The sequence below is a fragment of the Falco cherrug genome, chromosome 6, assembly GCF_023634085.1.
Source record: "Falco cherrug isolate bFalChe1 chromosome 6, bFalChe1.pri, whole genome shotgun sequence".
NCBI classification, from domain to species: Eukaryota; Metazoa; Chordata; class Aves; order Falconiformes; family Falconidae; genus Falco; species Falco cherrug.
Genome location: NC_073702.1, coordinates 49,377,296 through 49,398,047, shown reverse-complemented (window position 1 = coordinate 49,398,047; position 20,752 = coordinate 49,377,296). Strand labels below are relative to the sequence as shown.

Below are 20,752 nucleotides of genomic sequence, written 5' to 3'. Positions count from 1 at the left end.
ACATACACCCAGAATTGATGGGGGAAAAGAAGCATTTTTATATGCTAAGACACAGAAATATAGGTATTCCCTGGCATTTTAAAGGTTCGTTTACATGAACCTGTAAAGATCCTTAATAGGGCCAAGAAGTATTTTAATTAAGACCAAAATCATTGCTTACACTTTCAAATTTTACAGGCTGTATTTTTTTTCATTTTGTTTTTCTTTCCCTTAATTCATAATAATTAAGGTAAATATTTGCCTTCCCTATACTGCCTCAGTTGTCTGTTTGTGGCTCCCTTTCATCATTCTGTCAACTCATTAGAAGGCTGTATTCAAGATTTTTTTTTCTAGATCTCAGCTAGATCTCTGAGCATAATTAAACTTGATCAGCGTGACTACCACAACAGCAAGGACTGCCTGAATCAGATGCGCTACAGCACCTGACTAAAACCAAAACAGTAGGGTGAATGGAAGCACTGACTCCTTGTCCTTTGCAGCAGGCAAAAGACGATGTAGGTGAGAAGACAACACCACAGCCCAAACAGGTGCAACATTTTCAAACACTTACAAATTCCTTATTTTTAAGCCATGTTCTGGAAGCTAGGTAAGGCTACTATCCCTGCTTTCAGCTTAGGAGCTGTTAAGAACAACTGTTTCCCTGAAACGGCAACAGCAACTGCAGACCATAGTCCCCAGGTGGAAATGGGGGGGTGGGGGATGGGGTGGGGAACCACAACCAGACTCTACTGGAATAGATTTATTAGTTCAAATTCTTGCCAGGGACTAAAGCCACACCAAAACCAAGGAGCCTGAGAGGCAAGCTCGTGAAACACCTGGTGCCACCGGTAACCATTTGACAGTGCTTCTTGTTAATTAGCTCCTACCCCCTGGGGAGAACCGTGCTGTAGCTCCCACCTCATGGCAGCCCCTTGGCACAGCACAGCACTGATCCCATCGGGCACAACCGAGGCACCAAGTCCTGTACTAGCACACAGATCCCACCCAACTACACTGCTGGACCCTGAAAGCAGCAAGCACCCCCTCCTTCGCATGAAGCACCTTTCTAGGTCCCCGGATCTGCCCTGAAGTGCTGCAGGCAGGGTGCCGCAGGCAGGGTGCTGGAGCAGAAGCCTGCCCCTGCCGCATGCCTATCAGGGAAAGAGATGCTGTGGTTGCCATGGGAGTAGGGATGGTGAGTGCTGGGAGCAGGAGTGACTAACAACATAGAAACTGCCTTCCTGCACAGCTACTGCAAACTACAAAAGAATTTTTTTTAGAAAAAACATACAGACCTCCCGCACCCTGCATTTCGCGACAATGCCGTTTCATCTGCTACTGGTCTCATTGTTTTCTTCCAGTGTGTTCTAAGACCCTGCAGTGCACATGGTATCTGTTCCTAACACAGTGATGCGTTTCTCTTTGACCGAAAGCAGAATTTCGTATGATTAGACACAGAGGAGGCTGAAACTTGGAGCCTGTATTTACACATTCTTAGTACTAATGCATGCTGCATTGTGATGGAACCACATACAACAGTTAATGCTGTCCCCAGCAAGATGCAAATCCAATTAGCTAACTGCTTGTATACCTATTTTCAAAGTAAACAGAAGGAAGCGTGCCAGCAAAGTTCACATGTACCTGTAGTCTATCATGTCCTGGCCAAAGAGGATCCTGGCCAGTCCCTGAATTTCCACAAAAAAACCAGCTTACAACAGGAAGGGGTGGGGTGCGGGGTGTGGCAGAGCAGGGCAGGGAATAGAAATGGGCTCTTACAGCTGCCAGAAAAAGTCTAGCTGAGATGCAGGGAACAAATATAGATTAATAGCACCTCTTGGGATATCCAGGAATTAAATATATTCAATTCATTTTCATCAAGACTTTCCCCCTACTGCAGATTGATTTCCTTCCAATTCCCTTCTCACACACAGAACAGCAACAGAAACAACCCTAGTGAAGTCCAGGGAGTTACAATATATTGCTATAAACAAGAGGACTCCTCTACAGTTCTCACTGGTTCTCTGACACTGTGCCTTTCTCCATCACGAACACAGATAAGCCTCTTTAATAGGTAAAATCTGGGAGAAGGATAGGGAGAGGATGGCCCGAGGGCAGTAGGAGTTGTAACAAAAATGTCACTAGGAGGTGAGCAAGCACAGGAAGGGAGATGAACCATGGGAAACACATTTTATGAGTTGTGGGCTTAAGAAAAATCCTCAATTACTTATTGACATTGCTTCTATAATTATAAATAAAGCCTTTGGCTACACAAAACTCAAGTTTTTCTCACTTGGGAAGGCATTCAATCTACTTGGTATGTGCACTCCCTTTTTGCAAACAAGTGTGGTACGACACCACAGAACTGCCTCAAAACAGGGTACAGTATTCTCTGACACTTCAAACTGACTTTATTTCAAACATACTTTTCATCCCTACATGATCCTAGGTGAGCCTTCTCACCAGAAAAACACTCCACACACACCAAGGAAGTAGGCCCTACTACAGCCTCCCGTAGCCCTGAAAAAAACATTTCCAAACAGTGAAAGAAAGGGCACACTCCTGAGTGATCCCAGCTGTCCAAGGTTAACCCAGGTGTGGCATGCTACTTGAGATAAAGAGGACCCAGTCCTGTGAAGTATTTCCACTGTGTGTATTTGCTTATTACCCTCAAGAGGCCTTTGGTATAATGGGGCTCTCTGCCTTGGCCAGACGTGGGCTCTGGTTATAGTGTACAGGAGCAGGAAACACCTACATGAGCAGGACTACAGACACACAATGAAGTGAGAAAATTAACTTCTAGTCCTCCATAATAAACACTCAGAATCACAATCCAAAGGCCTATGTATTGAATGAAGCCCACAGCTCAAAGTCCAGACTCAAGACCTGGGTGTGAACCACAGGAAAAATCTGCTGATGACCTTCATGAGAAGATCATCTGATGACATGATGCTGAAAAAGCAAGCATTGCAGTCAACCAGATTGTATCAAATTTGTCCCCAACAGAAAAGGAGAGTTCAAGAAATCCTGAAAAACACACAGCCACAAGAAGAATGATACCGCTCTCTTCCCAAAAGAAAATGCAGAACAGTTGCCCCAGTATTAATAAAATCAGCCAATAACATCATCAGGGCAAAGTAGGTACTATATCAGTTAAAAAACACAACTATACTGTACTCCACCCTGGCCATCTCTCCAGCTCTCATCCCATCTCCAGGCTCTCCAAAGACTTCGGGAAGCATTAACTATAGAGTTTCAACCACAGCTGGCATCAGTCACTACGTCAGGTGCTTTACTTATAAGCCTGCATCAATGCCCAGCCAGGATACAAATCCAGAAGCCACACGTGCTCTGTCAAATCCAATGGTTGGCAATACTGTCACTCCAACCACTTCTTGCCTCCAACAGAAAGACAGTGGTAGGAAATTACCTTCCACTTGCAGAGCTGCCACAGAGCTGCGGTGAGGAGTGGCAGAGGTGCTAGCCTACTGGTGTTGAACTGACAGACAGGAGAAAAGATAGAAAAACGAGGCTTGAAGAAAAGAGGAGGGAGGATGCATGCAGCAGAGGGCTGAGGGAGAAAAAGGAGAACTGAAGAGTGAGGTGAACAGACAGACTGTATTTAGTGAATTTTTGTTAGGATAATAGAAAACTGATACTGAACAATACATTCCCCTTGGAAATCTAACTTTCCAAGTTAACTGTGTTAAAGGTCATGGGACCACGGCGTGTAATGTTTTCCAGGAATACTTTCATTAGCAATCTTCATGGTGCCAGAGGGGTGACAAAAAGAATAGTATGAAAATGTAAGTTTAAATGTCGACATTCATCTGTCACTCACTGTACATTAGGCAATAGCGAAGACGCTGAAGCTACTCTAGAATAATATTGTGTTCTCACTTGCACAGATACAAATCAGGAAAGAAATGAGCTAAGGAGATAAGCTAGTAAAGTTTCCCATTTCCATATGTGCTTATTTGTGTGTAATACGTGCAATGTCTTTCCCCCCCAGTTTGCTATTTTTAGTTTGCACTGAACACAGTCTCTTGCCTCAGTGAATCGTACTTCCTTCTGGCTCCAGCGGTAAAGACATCTAAATACATTTCAGAAGATTGCTTCTTTCCACCAACTCCAGAGAGCAGTGCAAAGACCCATCATCATTTATCATGCTATCCCTATAGTTAGGAGAACTGTGCTGAGAAACATCAAGCTTGTGGCTGGTTTTGGTCTCTATTTCAGTGAGTCTGTCAGCAGCAGAGTCTGTAACTGAAGCGAGTGGTTTTCACACAGCTGTAACAGGCCATTATGTTAAGATGTGCTTTTCTGGACACTGAACAAGTGTTTGTTTCCTGGAATAACCACTTCTGGAGCATCCAGATTAGAAAGTACAAATATTGGCTAAACTGAATTAAAGGCAGTTGGTCAACCCAAATTAAACACCCAAGTGAAGATATTTCCATATACAGCAGCAACAACTGAGTATCACACAAATGGGGCAGCCTCCTGTTTAAAACACAGGACTGAGAGCTACTACATCTTAGTTTCATCTCCTACTTTTGCTGCTTGTCTTTTCCTCTTGATCGAGTACATTATTTATTATCAAGATATACATATCCCTAGATTCAAAACCAGGCAGTTAGACTCCTTGGCTTTAAAGAGTAGTGTTGCAATAATTAATTCATTATCCTTTGCAGAGCACTCTAAAATTAGATGCTGCTGCAGAAACACATTATTATTAGTGCTATTACACTCCACTAGCAATTCCCAAAATAACTCTGTCTTGGATGGATTTATAGTATTCTAAATTAAAGTTAGTGGTACCTTAAGTCTTGAACCAGCACCTTTTCACTGCAGTGTAAAATGAAGGAAGGAAAAGAATCCAGCTGTGATCGTAACAGTTTCTCTTTGTGCTATTCTACCCCCATCATTTCTTTCAGTACTATGTTATACACACATTAACTGTAAGAACAGCAAGCATGTAGAAGGAAAGACTGTTCCAGTAATCTCAACAGGGAATGCCGAAGGGCCATTGCAAATTCTGCAAATGAAACCAATGGGCTAGCTCAAGCTCCACTACAAATGGTAATGTGACCAATATCATCCGCTTCTTTAGAAAACTAGTAAAGAATTTTTGAACTGGCTTTTCAAAGTTCAGCAAGCTTTGGGCTCAACATTTGGAAAACCAGCCTTCTTTCAAGTTACACTGTTTGCATAAGGCTGAGGGGTGTCTCTGACAATCAGCTGGATCCATTTGCTCATATGAAGGCAAACGTAATTGTATCTGTCACTGCAACTGCTCTTGCTGCAAGTGCAGGCTGGACAGCTGTATATGATCAGTCAGATGTTTACTAGACAAGGCTGCATCTCCGTTCAAATGGATTTTCAAGACAGCTGTATCAAAAACTTAGGGGTACAATTACAGATTCCTGTCTCAAACAACGAACTTGGAATAAGTCTGCACATGAATTGGGGTGAAAAGTGATGACAGGTAACTTGGCATATTATCATATTTGCCTAATGAGAATGATGGGACGAATTAAATCTTTGTTACCTGTGGGAACACCGGTTTTGAGGGAAATTGGTTCTTACAAACCATTTTACTTAACAACTCTTTAAGAGGTGTATTCTATAGCATATCAATCCAACACAATTAATACCTCTAAAAGCCCCATTACCTGCTGGTCATCTGGAGTCCATATGCCACAGGTGATCTGACTCTCCAAGTTTATCTCTGAAGACCAGTGTCTTTGTCCACTGACTGAACCGACCAGCACAAATCCATCTCTATAGGAGATAAGTGCTTGGGTCCCATCATGGCTCCATGTAAAGTCGCTTACCTTATCAAAGACAAGAAAATAAGATATATGGGCCATGTACGAATTTTTTGTGGTTTTAATAAAAGGTAGCACTGCACAGAACTAGACAGGACAACTCTTAGCCCAGTTGTAGCTCTGACGTGACGGCTACTGGATAAAGCAATTGTCCTTGCAAAGCGTCTTTGTGACAATAGTAGCATATACCTTTCAATAAAGAAACATTTCATCTCTTCCTGTGTTTTTCAAAAGGTATAAAGCATCAACTATTGCTCTCCTCATTATGCCTCTCAGGACTCTTGACTGCAGAGAAAATATGCATACCAACCTGTGCCCCACGATCATTCACAAGCTCCACAGACCATCTGCCTTCGTATTGTATCCAAACAAATATTCCTCCATCTGCATCACAGGTTGCTAATTTCTGGAATGGTTCATTCCATCTCACCAGCACAACCTTAAAAGATAAACAAAAACAGCATTACCAAACCTGCATGTTGTGCTAACAACTATTTAACAAGAACCATTGAAACAATACTGCAAACTAAACATCACCTCATTTAAATCCGAAAGATGTACAAAACAGCAATTTTCAGCACAGCATCAGATGCCTCAAGAACAGCTGGAACTGTTTTGTCATGGCTGTCAGGGAATGCACAGTCTCACACTGTCAGGCTGTTTTGGAAGGCACCGCATGCTCTCAATAAAATCATACTGTACACAGGAATGCAAGACTTCATTACAGAAGCAGCAAACGGAGGCCCAGTACAGAGCATCCAACACTCCTTCAAATGATTTTCCCCACCATAATCTCAAAGACTGTCAGACTACATCAAATCCTCACCTCTTGCTGACTTCATTTGAAGTTGCTTCCACCACTATCAGATTGAATTTGAATACTCACTTCAATAGTGACATGAAACAAAATCCGAGAGTCCCAAATTATGAAAAAAAATATTGAAACTTCATAGAGAAGTTGCATGGCTACTGAATGCAGAAGGAATACAAAGCAGTTTTAGGCTCTTCTTTTCACATTAGAACTATCTGGGCTTTTCCGGAAAATCTTCTCAAGTCAAAACTTACAAAATTGCTCTTTCATTTTTAATTAATATCAATTTAACAAATACAGTACCTCTTGAAACTTCAGTATAAAACTGAAAAAAGCATGTCATCCTAGTACTTGAAGCAGAAATGAGCAGTATAACCATTTACCTCCTATTAGTGACTTTTTCTTATTTTTTTTGCCAAGTTAGTTTCATTTGAAAAACATGCAAATACATATTGGAAACTTCTGTTCATACACAAGGATATTCCCCCTAGTTGTTTTACTGAGACACAGCATACGCAAACAAAGAAAACACATGTTAAACAGTCAATCAGTAGAGTGTTATTTAAACTGCTTCATGGGCATCCAGCTCTAATGATGTTTTTTCATAAATCTAAACAGATAATTAATCATCTAAAAGAGACAGAAAGAGATTTTCCTGAAATGTATTTTGCTTTTTAGAGAGGGACTGATCCTCCTAAAGATTCCAGTCCTAAGATGAGCTCTGAGTAGACAGATCCTTCATGCTTCACAACAAAATCAGTCATTTTCAGAATTAGGATATAAATACGCATACCTGAAACCTAAACTGGACAGCTGAAGAAGGATGATCTTGTGCTTATTTAGCGAGTGCTACACTTATTCACAGAATGTAAAGGGTCAGAACTTCAGAACACATACAGCAGTGGTGCTTGCCAGCCTGAAGCATCAACCCTTGAACAATTAGACAACCACAAGTAAACTGTTTCTTCTCCCCATAAAGATTATGGGGAGGAGCTGAGTATGACAAACTACCTCTCTGTTATTAAGCAGCTAAGAAGAATCCCATTTGAGATTTTGCAGACTAACACTTGCTTCTACTTGATTATACCCTTGCAGCTGCACTCCAGGTTGCTTGTCCCATCTCCAGTCACGTGGATTATATCATGCCACTAGATGGATTATATCACATACTGCTTTTTTTTTTTCATTGGAAAAGCAGTAAATAAAATATTCCATCGTAGTAATAAAAGCAGCTGTACTTTGGTAGAGGTTTCGCTCTGTCCCTGCCATCTAAACAAGAATAGCACAAATTTGTCAAAATTTTGCTTTCTTTTTGGTGCAACTCCCACGCAGAGAGCCATCATTTCATCCACCCTGAGGCAAAACGCAACACCGATGTAACTGTTCTTGCCAGTAATGCCTTTGCAGTATTATGAAAGAAGTAAAGAAACCCCCAAGGACAACACTGAAAAATCTTCAACTTCAAAAGCTGGGAACCGCTAAGGCTAACAATGATGAGCAATGAGTACAACATACTTATCACCTCTGCAAACCAGACCTTTAATGCTTAGACACTGCTTAAATTGGACATTTCATAGATAGTACAGAATAAATTGCTAGAGAAAATTCAGGAACAAAAGATAAAACTAATTGTTCAAATAACATGGGTTTTAACTAACAACATCAAAGGTGCTTCTACCCATCTTAAAACTGCCTGGTTTTGTCTGGCAAAGATTTTAGACGAGCATATGATTTTACAGATTACACATAACAGTTGACTGAATTATAGGAATTATGGGCAAAGTGACAACAGTTACCTTGATGTGGTTTGTCTTTTTTCTATTTTAAATAAGAATCTTCTTAAAACTTGAAGATAACTTGTACAACCTGTTTCTTCTTTAGATTTTATAAAATATCCATACATTTAAAAGCAAACAAGATTAATTAGAGTCTCTCTCCCTCCACCCAATCATATACAAATTAGTAAGTTCCAAAATAAACTTAATACTTTCTAATCACAAATGAAAGCGAGACTGACTTTATATGCCTTCTCGTAACATCCTCACAAGGAAGCAAATTTGTAATTTGAAGATGCAACTTCTTTAAGCACAGAGCAAATGTAAATTTATGAGGTCATTTTAAAGATGTTTCCATCATTTACATCTGACTACAGGTGCTGAATCCACAGTGCTTTGAGTATTTCCAATTTCATTTTAGACACTCAGCATACTGAAGCAGAGATAAAGAAAGGAAGGATTGCCCTAAATACTAAGATGACTTTTGGCTTTTATGTTGGCTAAAATGTAAAGCATATGAAAACATGCCCTATTGATAGTGCACTGAAATAACACGTAAGCTTGAATTACCCCTCTGCAAAGAGGAATTTTATTGCTAACCCATAAATGCAAAGATATCATTATTTTCACTAACAGCTTCAGCTCACAGGGGACCCATTTTGACTTCTGCCTTTATGGTTCTCTGCTTCCTGCTTAGCATCTTCACACAGGTACTGAAGGACTAAATCGTTTTAAGTTGTATTGAAAGAGCAAAAATGCTGGTTTGCCAAAGGAAGTTGTCTGTGAGCCACTGGTGGTCCACTCTGCCTGTGTATGCTGCCTAATTATTTTGGTTTGTTTGTTGTTTCTTCATGGTTTTTTAAAGTACTATAAAAATGATGAATTGTGTTTGTTCTACTCTAGAAAAAAATGTATCACAGATATTAATTAGCTTCTAAACTGGTATCTCATACAGGAAAGTATCTCCCATAAATAAGACTTCAAGGAACTCCTGAGCTAAAATACTAAGTAAAATGTAAAGGCAAATATATTGCCCCCAAACACGATGCTTTCCATGAAGTTCAATGAGCTTTTGAATCAGGGTCTTGTTTTCTTTGAGCTCCTTTTCATACAATGCAGAGTGGTGAAAAATTTGTTTCAGAAGTGCAACATTCTTGTTTTAGTTGTCAACTTCATCTTCAGGAATTATATTTAATTAATCCTAAAGGTGCTAGAAACTCTCCACAAGAACTGACTGCATACTACAATGCTGCAAACACAGGAAACTCTGCAAAAAAATAAAACCTTTAAAATTATTTTCATCACAAATTAAGGATATGTGAGGGTTTGTTATCTTCAATGTTAAAAAAATGTTTATGTATAAAATTAAAAGGGAAAACATTGTTAACTTACACTTGGGAGACAAACCCGTGCATTCACTCCCAGTACTATGGACTAATAAAGACTGAAATAATTGATAACATTTCTGAATTAAAAATGTTGTGCAAACATAAATTATAGTTTATGAACGTCAGTTACTTCCCTGTACTTCTCATCTTCACAGACGCTCCATTTGGAAAAGGCATTGTCTCACGGCAAATGAAACATCTGTATTATTCTAATTGAAAATACAACAGATTTTTTTTCTTAGATAATTCAATTATGCTTTAAATTTTCTATTTTCAGCCATGTTAATACTTTTTGTTCCACTAATGCACATAAAAAACCCAAAGTCCAATTAGTCTCTGTCCCAGATCATGAAGATCATGAAGATACTGCCACAGAAAGACCATCATGCAGCTAGCAATATTATTATTTATTAAAATCTCAGACAAGAAATGTTGAGTAACTACAATTTTTGGAGTAGCAAAAATGTGATTTATAGTGAACGTGACCTCTTTCCAACAGAAGCCAGGTTTGGTGATTTAAATTCATTATGTGCTACTGGCATTTTTATTAATTTTTTTCACATTTTCTAACATAATAGAAGACTGCTAAAATCCAAAGTATTCTGAGTGCTTTTGTTGCTCCTAATTTCATTACAGTTTTTGAAGGAGATGACTGCCAATCTTCCAAGAGCCAGTTGTTTTATCTACATTACCATGCAACAGTTATCAATGAAATCTTGCCTCTGTAGTTCCTAAAACATTGCTACAGAAGCAAGGGACAAACATAGAGAAAAAAAAAGTAGGTAAATAACTAGGGCAATGAGTTCCTAGAGTTCCTTACCAAATTTAGATAGATTTTATTACTGATATGCTGTAGTGAGTCATTTTAATCTCTGGTCCTCCATCCATTTACTGGGAGCAGGCATATGCTGTAGGGATAGAGGTCCTCCCCAGCATTCATTTTCACACATGCTATGGAGATGTGCTTGCAGATGGACTACTGCAGCAACTGAAAGTAGAAAGTAGAAAGTACTTGATGGAAAACATTTGATTACAGCACTATTTGCTATACCTGGAGAGCCATGTTCCTTTATCTGGCATGAGCATTCCTGAAACTGCAAGTGAGCCTGGCATCGTTGCAGAGTGTTCAGGATCTGATGCATTCTAACTCCACTGAGCATATACAACACTAAACATCCTATGGAACTGCTGGCCTTTTTTTCCCCCTAATGAATCATACATTTCTAACACTATTGAAAGTGCCGATATGAACCTACCTTCCAAGCAGCAACAGCAAAAGACCTAGTTGTTCCTAGAACAGAAACAGAAAAACTAATAAAGGAGATTAGGCTATTGCCTACGGTAGCAGAGTACAGGACTCAGTCTATCCGAAGGCTTCTTCCAATCCTGTACTTCTAAGAAAGTACTTAAGTTTTTAAAGGAACATACAAGGGGTGAAACAAAGCATTGGAAAAGGGGACTACACAATCTGCCTAGGATCACTGTGTCACCTATTTGCTGTACCAAGCAATCCTGTTATGCAATCCCCTAATAAGCAGATTGACCTTCAGTCATGGTTACAAGTATAGAGAAGTATGTGCATATAGTGCATACAGTATGTGCAAGACAATGGCGCTCAATATGGTTTATTAACAGCAACAGATGAAGAGATGTACAAGTATATCTGTCAAAGAAAAAAGATGAGTGTACAGTGGGGAACAGAAATGAAACATAAAAGTAAAGACACCACAGAAACCAATAACCACCTTTACTTGTTCATACTAGCTCAGTCTCTCTCTCTACACAATATATAGATATACGTGCATAAGACGCATATGCATTACATACATATAACATGGGATGTGCATGAACATACATCCCTATTAAATCCTTGAGGAAACTGTGCCAACTTAATACATTTGTTGACTTCAAGTTAGTTAAATCAAGCAGATTTTTATAACTTAAATGTAATTTGAAAGTGCTAACAGGTGCCCAGAATAAGCAGTAGGGTGGAGTTAACAAGCTGTTGCTTCTCACTATACTTCACCCATAAACAATGCCTGGTTCTAAACGGTTCTGTGTATGTTTAGTTCAATGAAATGTTAAGTTTAATTATTTTTAAAATATTACTATTTTTAAAATAAAGATGATTCAAGTTTCTCTCTCCTAATTTCTCATGCTGCAAAGATTGTTTGTAACTGTTCTTACTTTCATCTTCACTTATGACCTTCATTTCTTGCCATGATAGCAATGTCAGGATAATTATCTCCATTTGAACAAATTAAATCATGCAGACAAAGAGCATCATGCAAGTATTTTCCCTACTAATAACACCAGACAAAAATTCAGCAGACATGGTAGACATCTATCTTGCCTCTCCTGGGGTGGCACACCCATCATCCCATCCTACTTGCCTTACATTGCATTCTCTAATGATACACTCCCTGTCTCTCCCACAACTGCAGAGCTCTGACTTTGTGTTTCCAGCAACATTACACCCCGGTGGAAGTGCTTCGTTTGCATATGGAGCTGTCAGTTTCCAAAGTATGATACCCATCAAGGAATTATTATTAAGAAGAAACTACTACTATTAATAACAAACATTGTGCTGCAGCTAAAGAATGGCAAATTTATTATAGTCAGCGTCTACATCTTTTCAGAAAAACTGCCAACCCACAATAGGGGCTGCATGTTACATAGCGGGTAAATGAACAGTGAGTTCTTGGAGATAGAAAACACCATCCAAATTCTTCATGTTTCTTTAGTTGATATAATAAGAAAATGAACTCTCTTCCTGGAAGGACTGGAGTAGCCTCCAGATATCTCTGGGATGGATGTCCTTCAATAATCCGTACCCTGTTCCAGGAGAAGCTGTGGTCACTGGTGATGAGCGTGGACTGCATGGCAGCTGCTCACAGCCCCTAGCAGGGTTCGGCTGCTGCTGTGGGCAGCACTTTTCACTACCACTCAGACATTAGAGGTCTGCTGCTTTATCCCAGGATCCTACTTTTACCTTGAAAAAGATGTCTTACTCTGCCAGCAGCTGTCATCTTGCTTCTTCTGCTCTTTGAAAAGGAGCTTCAATTTCTACAAATACTATTAAAACAAATGCAACACCACACTTGTGAGAGGTAATATAAAAGCTACTAACTAAGTGGTTTTAAAAATACAAAAAAAAACCCCAACCCATGCAAGGACCAAATCTGAATAGGTTTTTTGTTTGTTTTTACTTGGAAATCTGATTTCATGGTATAAAATTATCAACAAGCTAAGTGTGACATCAGAGTCAGCTGGGGACCTAACCTTGTGCTAACTGAAATCAGAGGTAAGGCTGGACCAGCAATAAGGTGCTGACCTTAATGGACTTCAAAGGTCAAGGTCCAACTCTGTACCTTCTTCTGACCACAGACTTCTCTATGGTCTTCATGTGAAAACCTACTCCAAAACAACTACAGCCCTAACTCAAACACCTCAGGTTAAGGGTCTAAAGTTAAGTACAATGCAGGGATACATTAGCAGCTCTGTGCCATTTTGTTCAATACACTTGCTCTATTTTTTTTTTCTGCTTTTCTCCTTGGCATTTTTTTTTTTAATGCTCAGGGCATACATCAGGCTAACAAAGACTCTGATAGTTTGCTCAGCTGCAGAAAGAGAAAAAGCCAGGTAAAAGCAGTGAAGTTTACAGCAATAAACCTTAGAGTAAGCACAGGGGAGGTAACCATTCACCCAGCACTCACTCACTCTGTGTGTGAGCGGCTGGTACCCTCTTGCAAGTAATAGTGTAGTTGCTCACCCTGGGAAGAGTGTTGATGCTCCCCAGCAAGTTTTGTTTATTTGCTTTGCAGATGAACACCAAACTTGCCTATTTTTAAAAGGTATCTTGGGGTCGGCATCCAACCCACTGCATATGCCTATTTTTGAAAGGTATCATATGGTTGTCATTCAATCCCCAATGGAAGGCAGTCTGACCTTTAAAAGCTGTAGGCAATGATTTTGGCAAATAGGCAACTGCAAGAAAAATTTGTTTTGATAGCTGCTTTGAGGAGGGAATGTACTTGGTGTGAGTAAGATGTTGTCTTAAAAATACCTAGACTGTCAACATCTCACTGAATACATTTAAGGAGCCTTGATAGTAAACTGACAAGATAAGGACTCAGGCTCTAAAGCTGTGCCAATCTCCTTACATTCCTTAAGTCATACACTTCATTTTAAGAAATGCACACCCAAAGTCTATAAATCCCAAGGATTTGCCATGTAACCATTCTATAGGCTCACAGAATACAAAACATGCCATTTGATCACCTACCTTAGAGGAAAGCATCCCCAATACCCCTCACAGGTACCAAAGAAGCAGCCTTATGCTCCGATGAATGAAGTGGCTCACAGGGCCAGTTCCAAAGGAATTACTCTTTTCACTCTGGAATCACCACATTTAATCATGGCTTTAAAGAACTACAGTTGTAGGGACATTAAAAATAACCCATCAGATATTAGCTGTATCCGAGGAATATCCAATAAATGTGTTTGGACAGCTGAGGATCTTTGACGGTTGACTTGTCAGAACTGACAGTGGCATGCGAGAAACAGGCGATATGAACCTACCATGGATGACAAGATGCTGGTATCTGGCTACCTGTTCTTGTTGAAGGTTCTTAACTATTCCTTCAAGGGCTATTAAAAAAAAAAAACAGTTAGGTATAACCTCAAGGAAAAGAAGTAAGGCATGAAAAGAGTGAAGGCCTGACGTCAACCGCTCATATGCATGAGATACCCGCACACTATGTTCTTGAAAGGGAAATGGGTGGAGGTCTGCTCATCTCCCATCTCACTGACAACAGAGTGACAGGGATAAGGAGGATGCTGTGCTTTTGACTCCCTTCCCTTCACAAGGACATTCAAGTCCCGAAAGCTCTTTCATAGAAAAGATAACTGTTTCCACAGAAAAATGTTTTTAAGAGTTACACCATGCTCACTTCCAGTGAGGGGAAACTGCTTTATAGCATGTACTAGCACTGCCTCTTAGCAATGGTCTTCCTGTCCTTAAGCATTGCTGCAAGATACTTCTGTTTAATTGCCCATACATACTCCCTATAAGTACAAAGGCAAGGCCAAGTTCACTGAAAATAAATCAAACCTGAATGTTGATAAGGATGAGCAAAGGATAAAATAGTACTTTCATCGCCTTCCTTTATAAGAAGAAAGATTTTGCTTTGTTCTAGTTTCCATACAGATAAAACCACCACAATAAAGAAATAAAAGAGATGACTACTCTAGCTAAAGATGAACAACCATTTTGATTTAAGATCAAATATCCAGAGCAAAATAGTTCCTCCTCTCTCTAGAAAATCACTGATGGACACCATTAGGAATGGCCCTTTGCTGTTAAAAATAAGACACATGCAGTTAACTGTGCAGAGCTGGCAGTTCCTTGGGTTTGAACATCTATGGTCAAATATTTTCCCACAAGAAAAAAAGCACCAGATTTAAATTTTGCTGGTATTTGGCCTATGTTACATTAAAAGTACATGAGCTTAATGCTCATTTCACTAAGGTCTGATAAAATTACCATTACAGATGGTATAAATCAGGGCCAGTTTACAACCTCCATGTTTACATTCACTTTTGGGCTGTATCTACCAAGCTCAATGTAAATGAACCTCAAGCTTTAAAAACAAGAGTAACACTCACTGACATCCATCATCACCATACATGAATTTAGAGACCACATGCATCTTTGTTAAAAAGCTCCAAGGAGAAGAGGGGGAAAGACCAATCAAAACACCCCATACAGGGCAGATTTAAAATTCTTTCTCTTTTTTTCCTGGATAAAAATACAGGAAAATATTGGATGCAGAGACATAGACACCCTGTAGCAGAGCCTATGGATTTTATTCTGTCTCTTCTTTTTAAAAATATGCAATCAAGGACAAAACACAGTTTGGAGCCATGCATTATATTCATGATCCATATGATTTATCACCAAATAATGACCAACAAAAAAACCCCACAAACAAATCACCCCACAGGGGACAGGATAACAATAAACATTACTGAAAACCATTCCTACTCGAAATGAACTATCTCTACTCTGCTTTCTCAACAGCAGCTACTTAGGAATTCCTATAGTATCTGTCTACCCTGTAAATGCTATCTTGTTTGGGAATACCCCCAGGGTAATGAATTGCTGGAAAAAGTCAGTGAATTGACTATGACAGAGACACTCTTCCTCATACTCAATCTTCCCCATTTTGTGGTTAAAAATTCCTGATGAATTTTTCACAGAATAGTGAAATATAATGTAACTTTATATGTATATATGCACGCACAAGAAAATTATGCAAGAAACTAACAAACACTTGCACTACCAGACAACTTTAAAGGAAACTCAAAAAAATGTAATATAAATGTTACTTTATAGAACTGTGCTATTTAACACAGAGAAAGAAGGCAACACAAGTTCTTCACCTTCTGGATTCTATTCTGAGAAGTGTCAGAAAAATAACGGTGTTTCATAACCACACTCTGCGGATCTGCCCATATCAAATATACTAAGTCTGTCCATATCGAATATAGTAAAGTAAGAGGTAATTTTTTGCTTTTCAGATATTCAAACTCATACAGCATGGCAATTAAGGAACATTATTCCAGATTTCTGAACATCGTTACTGGCATCGGTGGCAGAAATTTTATAATCAGAAGCTGGCCAATGACTGTCTTGATGAGTTTACAAGTTCACTTGCATCTGCTTAGCTGAAATTACTGTAAGTCCCCCAAGTAAGTCCTACATGGGACCTGACAGCAGCACACGTTTTGTGCAAGCCCTCTCCACAGAGGTGAACTTCACCCTTTAAGAACTGTAATAAAAATTTCATTTTTGTCAGCAAACAGAAAAGACCTTAAAATTCAGAGGCAAGTGTCAAAAAGTGTCATCCAAGCACAATTATCTCTCTGACAGCTACCATACTTCAACCTTAATTATTATTTTTTTTTAAATAATCCAAATTTCAGTAAGAGCACAGATCACTTCTTCAAATCTATTAACAATTCCCAGGTGATAGTATCTGTGCACTAATCTAATTAAGGTGAGTTATAAGGCAGACTGCAGACAAATGATATAGCTGGGCATTTCACTGCCGAAGTGGGACTATTTTACCATCCCAAATTCCCAAAGAAATACTCAACTGTTGTTATTCTTATCATCAAGTCCAACCGTAAGATCTCTGTGTGAGTTACATGCAATTTTAGAACATTTCTGGCCATCTGAGGAATATCACCGACCATAAATTAGTGAAAGAAACTGAGAAAAGAAAGCATTTGTGTAATCTTTATTGGACTGCCTGGGCTGTCTTTGCATGACTCAGAGACCATGCATCCCTAATCCTGCTGTGAGAATGATGAAGTTCCACCACGTTACTTTGCAAAGGCAGAGCACTGCTTTAACCTCCACCACGAGGCCACCACCCAACCCCTCGACTGCTGGCTTCTCCTGCGTGCATTCGTTTATAGGATGCTCAGCTAGTGGCGTTTTGGGCACCTGTTGAGGTGACTGTATCGTTGCTGAGACAGACATAGAAAACAAAGTGGAAAATGTCTGCTTCCAAGGAGAACAACGCAAGGGAGGACGCAAGCAGTAAAGCAGGGAATCTAAATTAACAATACAAATAACTACAAATCACAACTTTACATGCAAAACATTCAGTTTAGCATATTACAATAAATAAGACAACAGGCACCTACCACAAATTACTTTGTCAACATATGTATTACCCCCATGCAGGCTCTGACTGAGGCTTGAGACACACTGGCCCACCTAATTTGCAAACGATACGATGCAAACTTCTGACAATGTGAATACTAGCTGAAGAAACGCCATGCTCTAAGAAATGCCAAATAGCTCAGTTTGAAAATCCCATCCTTGCTTTGGCTGGCCAGCAATTCGGCACAGACTGCATTCAGAGCAAACCCCTGTAAGCAGTTTTATATTAATTTCTTATTTCTTCATGAAATAAAAACTGTACTATGATGCAGTTGGCCAAGTGACCAATAATTTTACTTGTTTGACTTTCCAGAAAACACAAGAGAACTATATATAATGGGTTCAATCAGTTACTCAGAAGGATTGCAACAGGCAAAGCAGACAACTTCAGAAATCATTGCTACTCCTTCTCACTGCTGTGGCATAAAGAAGTCTCAACCAGAACAGAGCCTCATGTTGTTGGAACTGCACAGTTTATGAAGAAGGACAGTCTGAAGATTTTAGCCTTGAAGACAAAGCAAAAAGCAGGCTAGGGAAGCGCTACAGGGAAGGCTAGCTCTACAGAACTGTAAAATTACTGTATTTGCTCGACGTACTTGAGAGGGCTGAACTATGGGTAGGGAATGCGAAACCTGGGCACCCTAATGGGATGTAAGGGTCATCATGAGACTACCAGATCAGTGGCCATAAAGGTGATAGGAAGCACACAACTGACTATAGGAAGCACACATCTGACTATATATAGGACGATACCTGACCTCACTGAATGCAAATATTAACAAAGATATTACCTGTGGTGCAGAAAAGTTTTCAAGGAACTGAGCTAAAACTGACTTGCTTCTCGGAGACCAAAGAGCAACAATATTCAGCCTTTAGCAACCCAGCCAGTATATGAACCACAGACTAAAGATGAATGTTGTCTGATCTGTATCCAAGAGTCCAAGCCAGCCAGCTTTAAGTACTGCATCACTGGAAAGTTATTTTATAGTTTATGTATTTTATCCTTCAGTTCACTCAAAAACGAGAAAGGAAAAGCAATATGAAGTACACACGTTTCTGTTCTCACCAGCCCCCTGCACCCCAGTAAAATCCTTAAGAAAGTTTCACCAGGCAAAATAAGCAGATGTTTTCTATCTAGTTGATGAGCATCTGGAATATGAACGAGACAAAAAACCTACTGAAGGAATGAATTGTATTTAGGCAAGCACATCTGCCTGTGCACTGCCTCTACGTTATCCAGACACCATTTCCCTTTTTCCTGTCATATTAAAGTCTCTATGCAACTGACTCTCAGGTTTTCAGTAAAATGAGAACTAATCTGGCAAGGCACAGCAAAGAAACAGGGGCAGATGGCTATCAAATTTTTGCAAAGGTGAAAAATCTCCTGAATTAAAAAGGAAACTTCTCTACCATTTTATTTCAAAGCAAAGGTATTAGTATTTAAACCATGGTTCTGAGTGGACAGTTTCTACATCTCTGTCCAATACTGTTAAAGAGTTAGTGAGTTACCAACTTGAAAACAACTGTTTCAAATGGTAAGCTTACATGTGACCAGGTGCCTGAGAGCCTGTCCGTGTCTGTGCTACCAAGCCTTCTATACCAAGGCACGGCAGCTTTCCTCCCACCAACCAAGCCTTCTTCCTGCTCTTCATGCTGGCACACTTTCCATGTTTGTCTTCTATTTCTATGTGTTAGATATTCGCAGAGAAGGACTCTAGACTGCATACACAAGTAGCAGTGTAAATTGATTCTCCTTGCCTTTAATTCTGCATTTTCCTTACAAACACTGCTGGGTTTTGCAGGGTTTTTTTTACTGTTTATTCATTTGCATCATTCTGATGCCTTTGAGGGGAAAAAGAAAGCCCTAGACCTTTCTATTAACCAGAATAATCAGGCAGTAACACAAGATTCTGCAAGAAATAGTGGAACATCACTGAACTATTTAAAACTGTAAATCTAGAACATGCATTTAATAGGTATTGTTAAATAAACTCTGCCATAATGCAAGAGGTTGCCCATGTGTGCTAGAGGCTGGGCTTTCTGACTGTCACAGTTCTATGAAGTTGAATTCCAAAAGCACAAAACATTGCCACTGGACATCCCCTTATCAAGCAGCAATGGCATTAATTCAGACTGTGCTGAAGGAAATACTTGGCTTCATTCTATGCACAATTTTGGTTTCTTTTCTTTATGATACTTAACAGATTTTAAAGTTAAGCTTTGTTAACATTCTTAGAAGAGTTTAAAAGGCAAGAAAAATAATTGAAGTCCTGAGATATGAAAGGCAAATATCAAATTAAAAATGCATACTGGCAAAGTGGAGTCATGCAAACAGTCAGCAAGTACTGGAAGGACGTGAAAAACCAAGGAAGGTAAGACATTATTAAATGTTACTCTAAGTAATAGGATGATATTCAGGAAACTGTATTTTAGGTTAAATATCAAGTAAAGCTTCCAGCAATGAAAGAAACAGTTGCACAGTCTTTTAAAAGAAAAGGTGGAATTAAGCCAACTTTTGGAAACACTTCATACAAATTTTCACATAGCAGCGGGAGATATATTGCAGGGACTTACTCTTCTTTTTTTTTTGTGTTAACTGGCTACATGTGGTTATTACAGTTCAGAGTTCTGTTATTAAAGCATTATTTTCTTATTCATTAACTGAGACTTAAGAAAAATAATTGTGTTTTATTAACAAATACAATAATTCTTTTCCATTTTCTACTTTTTTTATAGAACAGTATCCCTTCAAAGGTCACTTGAGTGCTGAAGTGTTGCACATATATGGAATAAAGACATATTATTTCAGTATGGTAGTATGTGATAAAAAGAAAGATACAGTCTTGTTCTATGCATGAGGGTGAAAGGGAAAGATCTGTGTCTTTAGATAGCCGCGACTAAATTGCCGTTTTTGTGTCTGTCTATAGGCTGCGGGCACAGGCAATGGCTGCCTAGGTGGTCTGCCAGGTATTTTCATGTCTGCACGCAGACCTGCAAGCAATCGGTCATTCCAGTAAGTTTCGCTCCATGTGTGCTCTTGTTGCACTTTGAAATGTTAAGTCTGCTAGTATTTCCAGAGAATGAACCTTCCTTCCTGCAGAACAGACCGAGCGAAAACAACCTGGGAGTCATTCACTTTTTCAGAAACCTTTAGCAACGAAGTGGGGACATCACTAACACAACAATCAAACAGCTCAATTTGGACACTGTTTGTTCATATTATTAAGCAGCTAGTG

General features: G+C 39.4%; 1 protein-coding gene across 9 annotated transcripts in view; it reads right to left on the bottom strand.

Annotated features, from left to right (window-relative positions):
• Nucleotides 1–20,752, bottom strand: part of TULP4 (TUB like protein 4) — a 177,042-nt gene that overhangs the window by 53,579 nt on the left and 102,711 nt on the right. For all 9 annotated transcript variants that reach the window (XR_008732847.1, XM_055714345.1, XM_055714342.1 and 6 more), the window contains 2 exons: nucleotides 6,118–6,246; nucleotides 5,652–5,813 (listed from right to left, as the gene is read on the bottom strand). Coding sequence is in view for 8 of the 9 variants with exons in the window: in XM_055714345.1 (XP_055570320.1) it covers nucleotides 5,652–5,813; nucleotides 6,118–6,246 (291 nt within the window). In the remaining variant the exon portion in view is untranslated. The remainder of the gene's footprint in view (nucleotides 1–5,651; nucleotides 5,814–6,117; nucleotides 6,247–20,752) is intronic.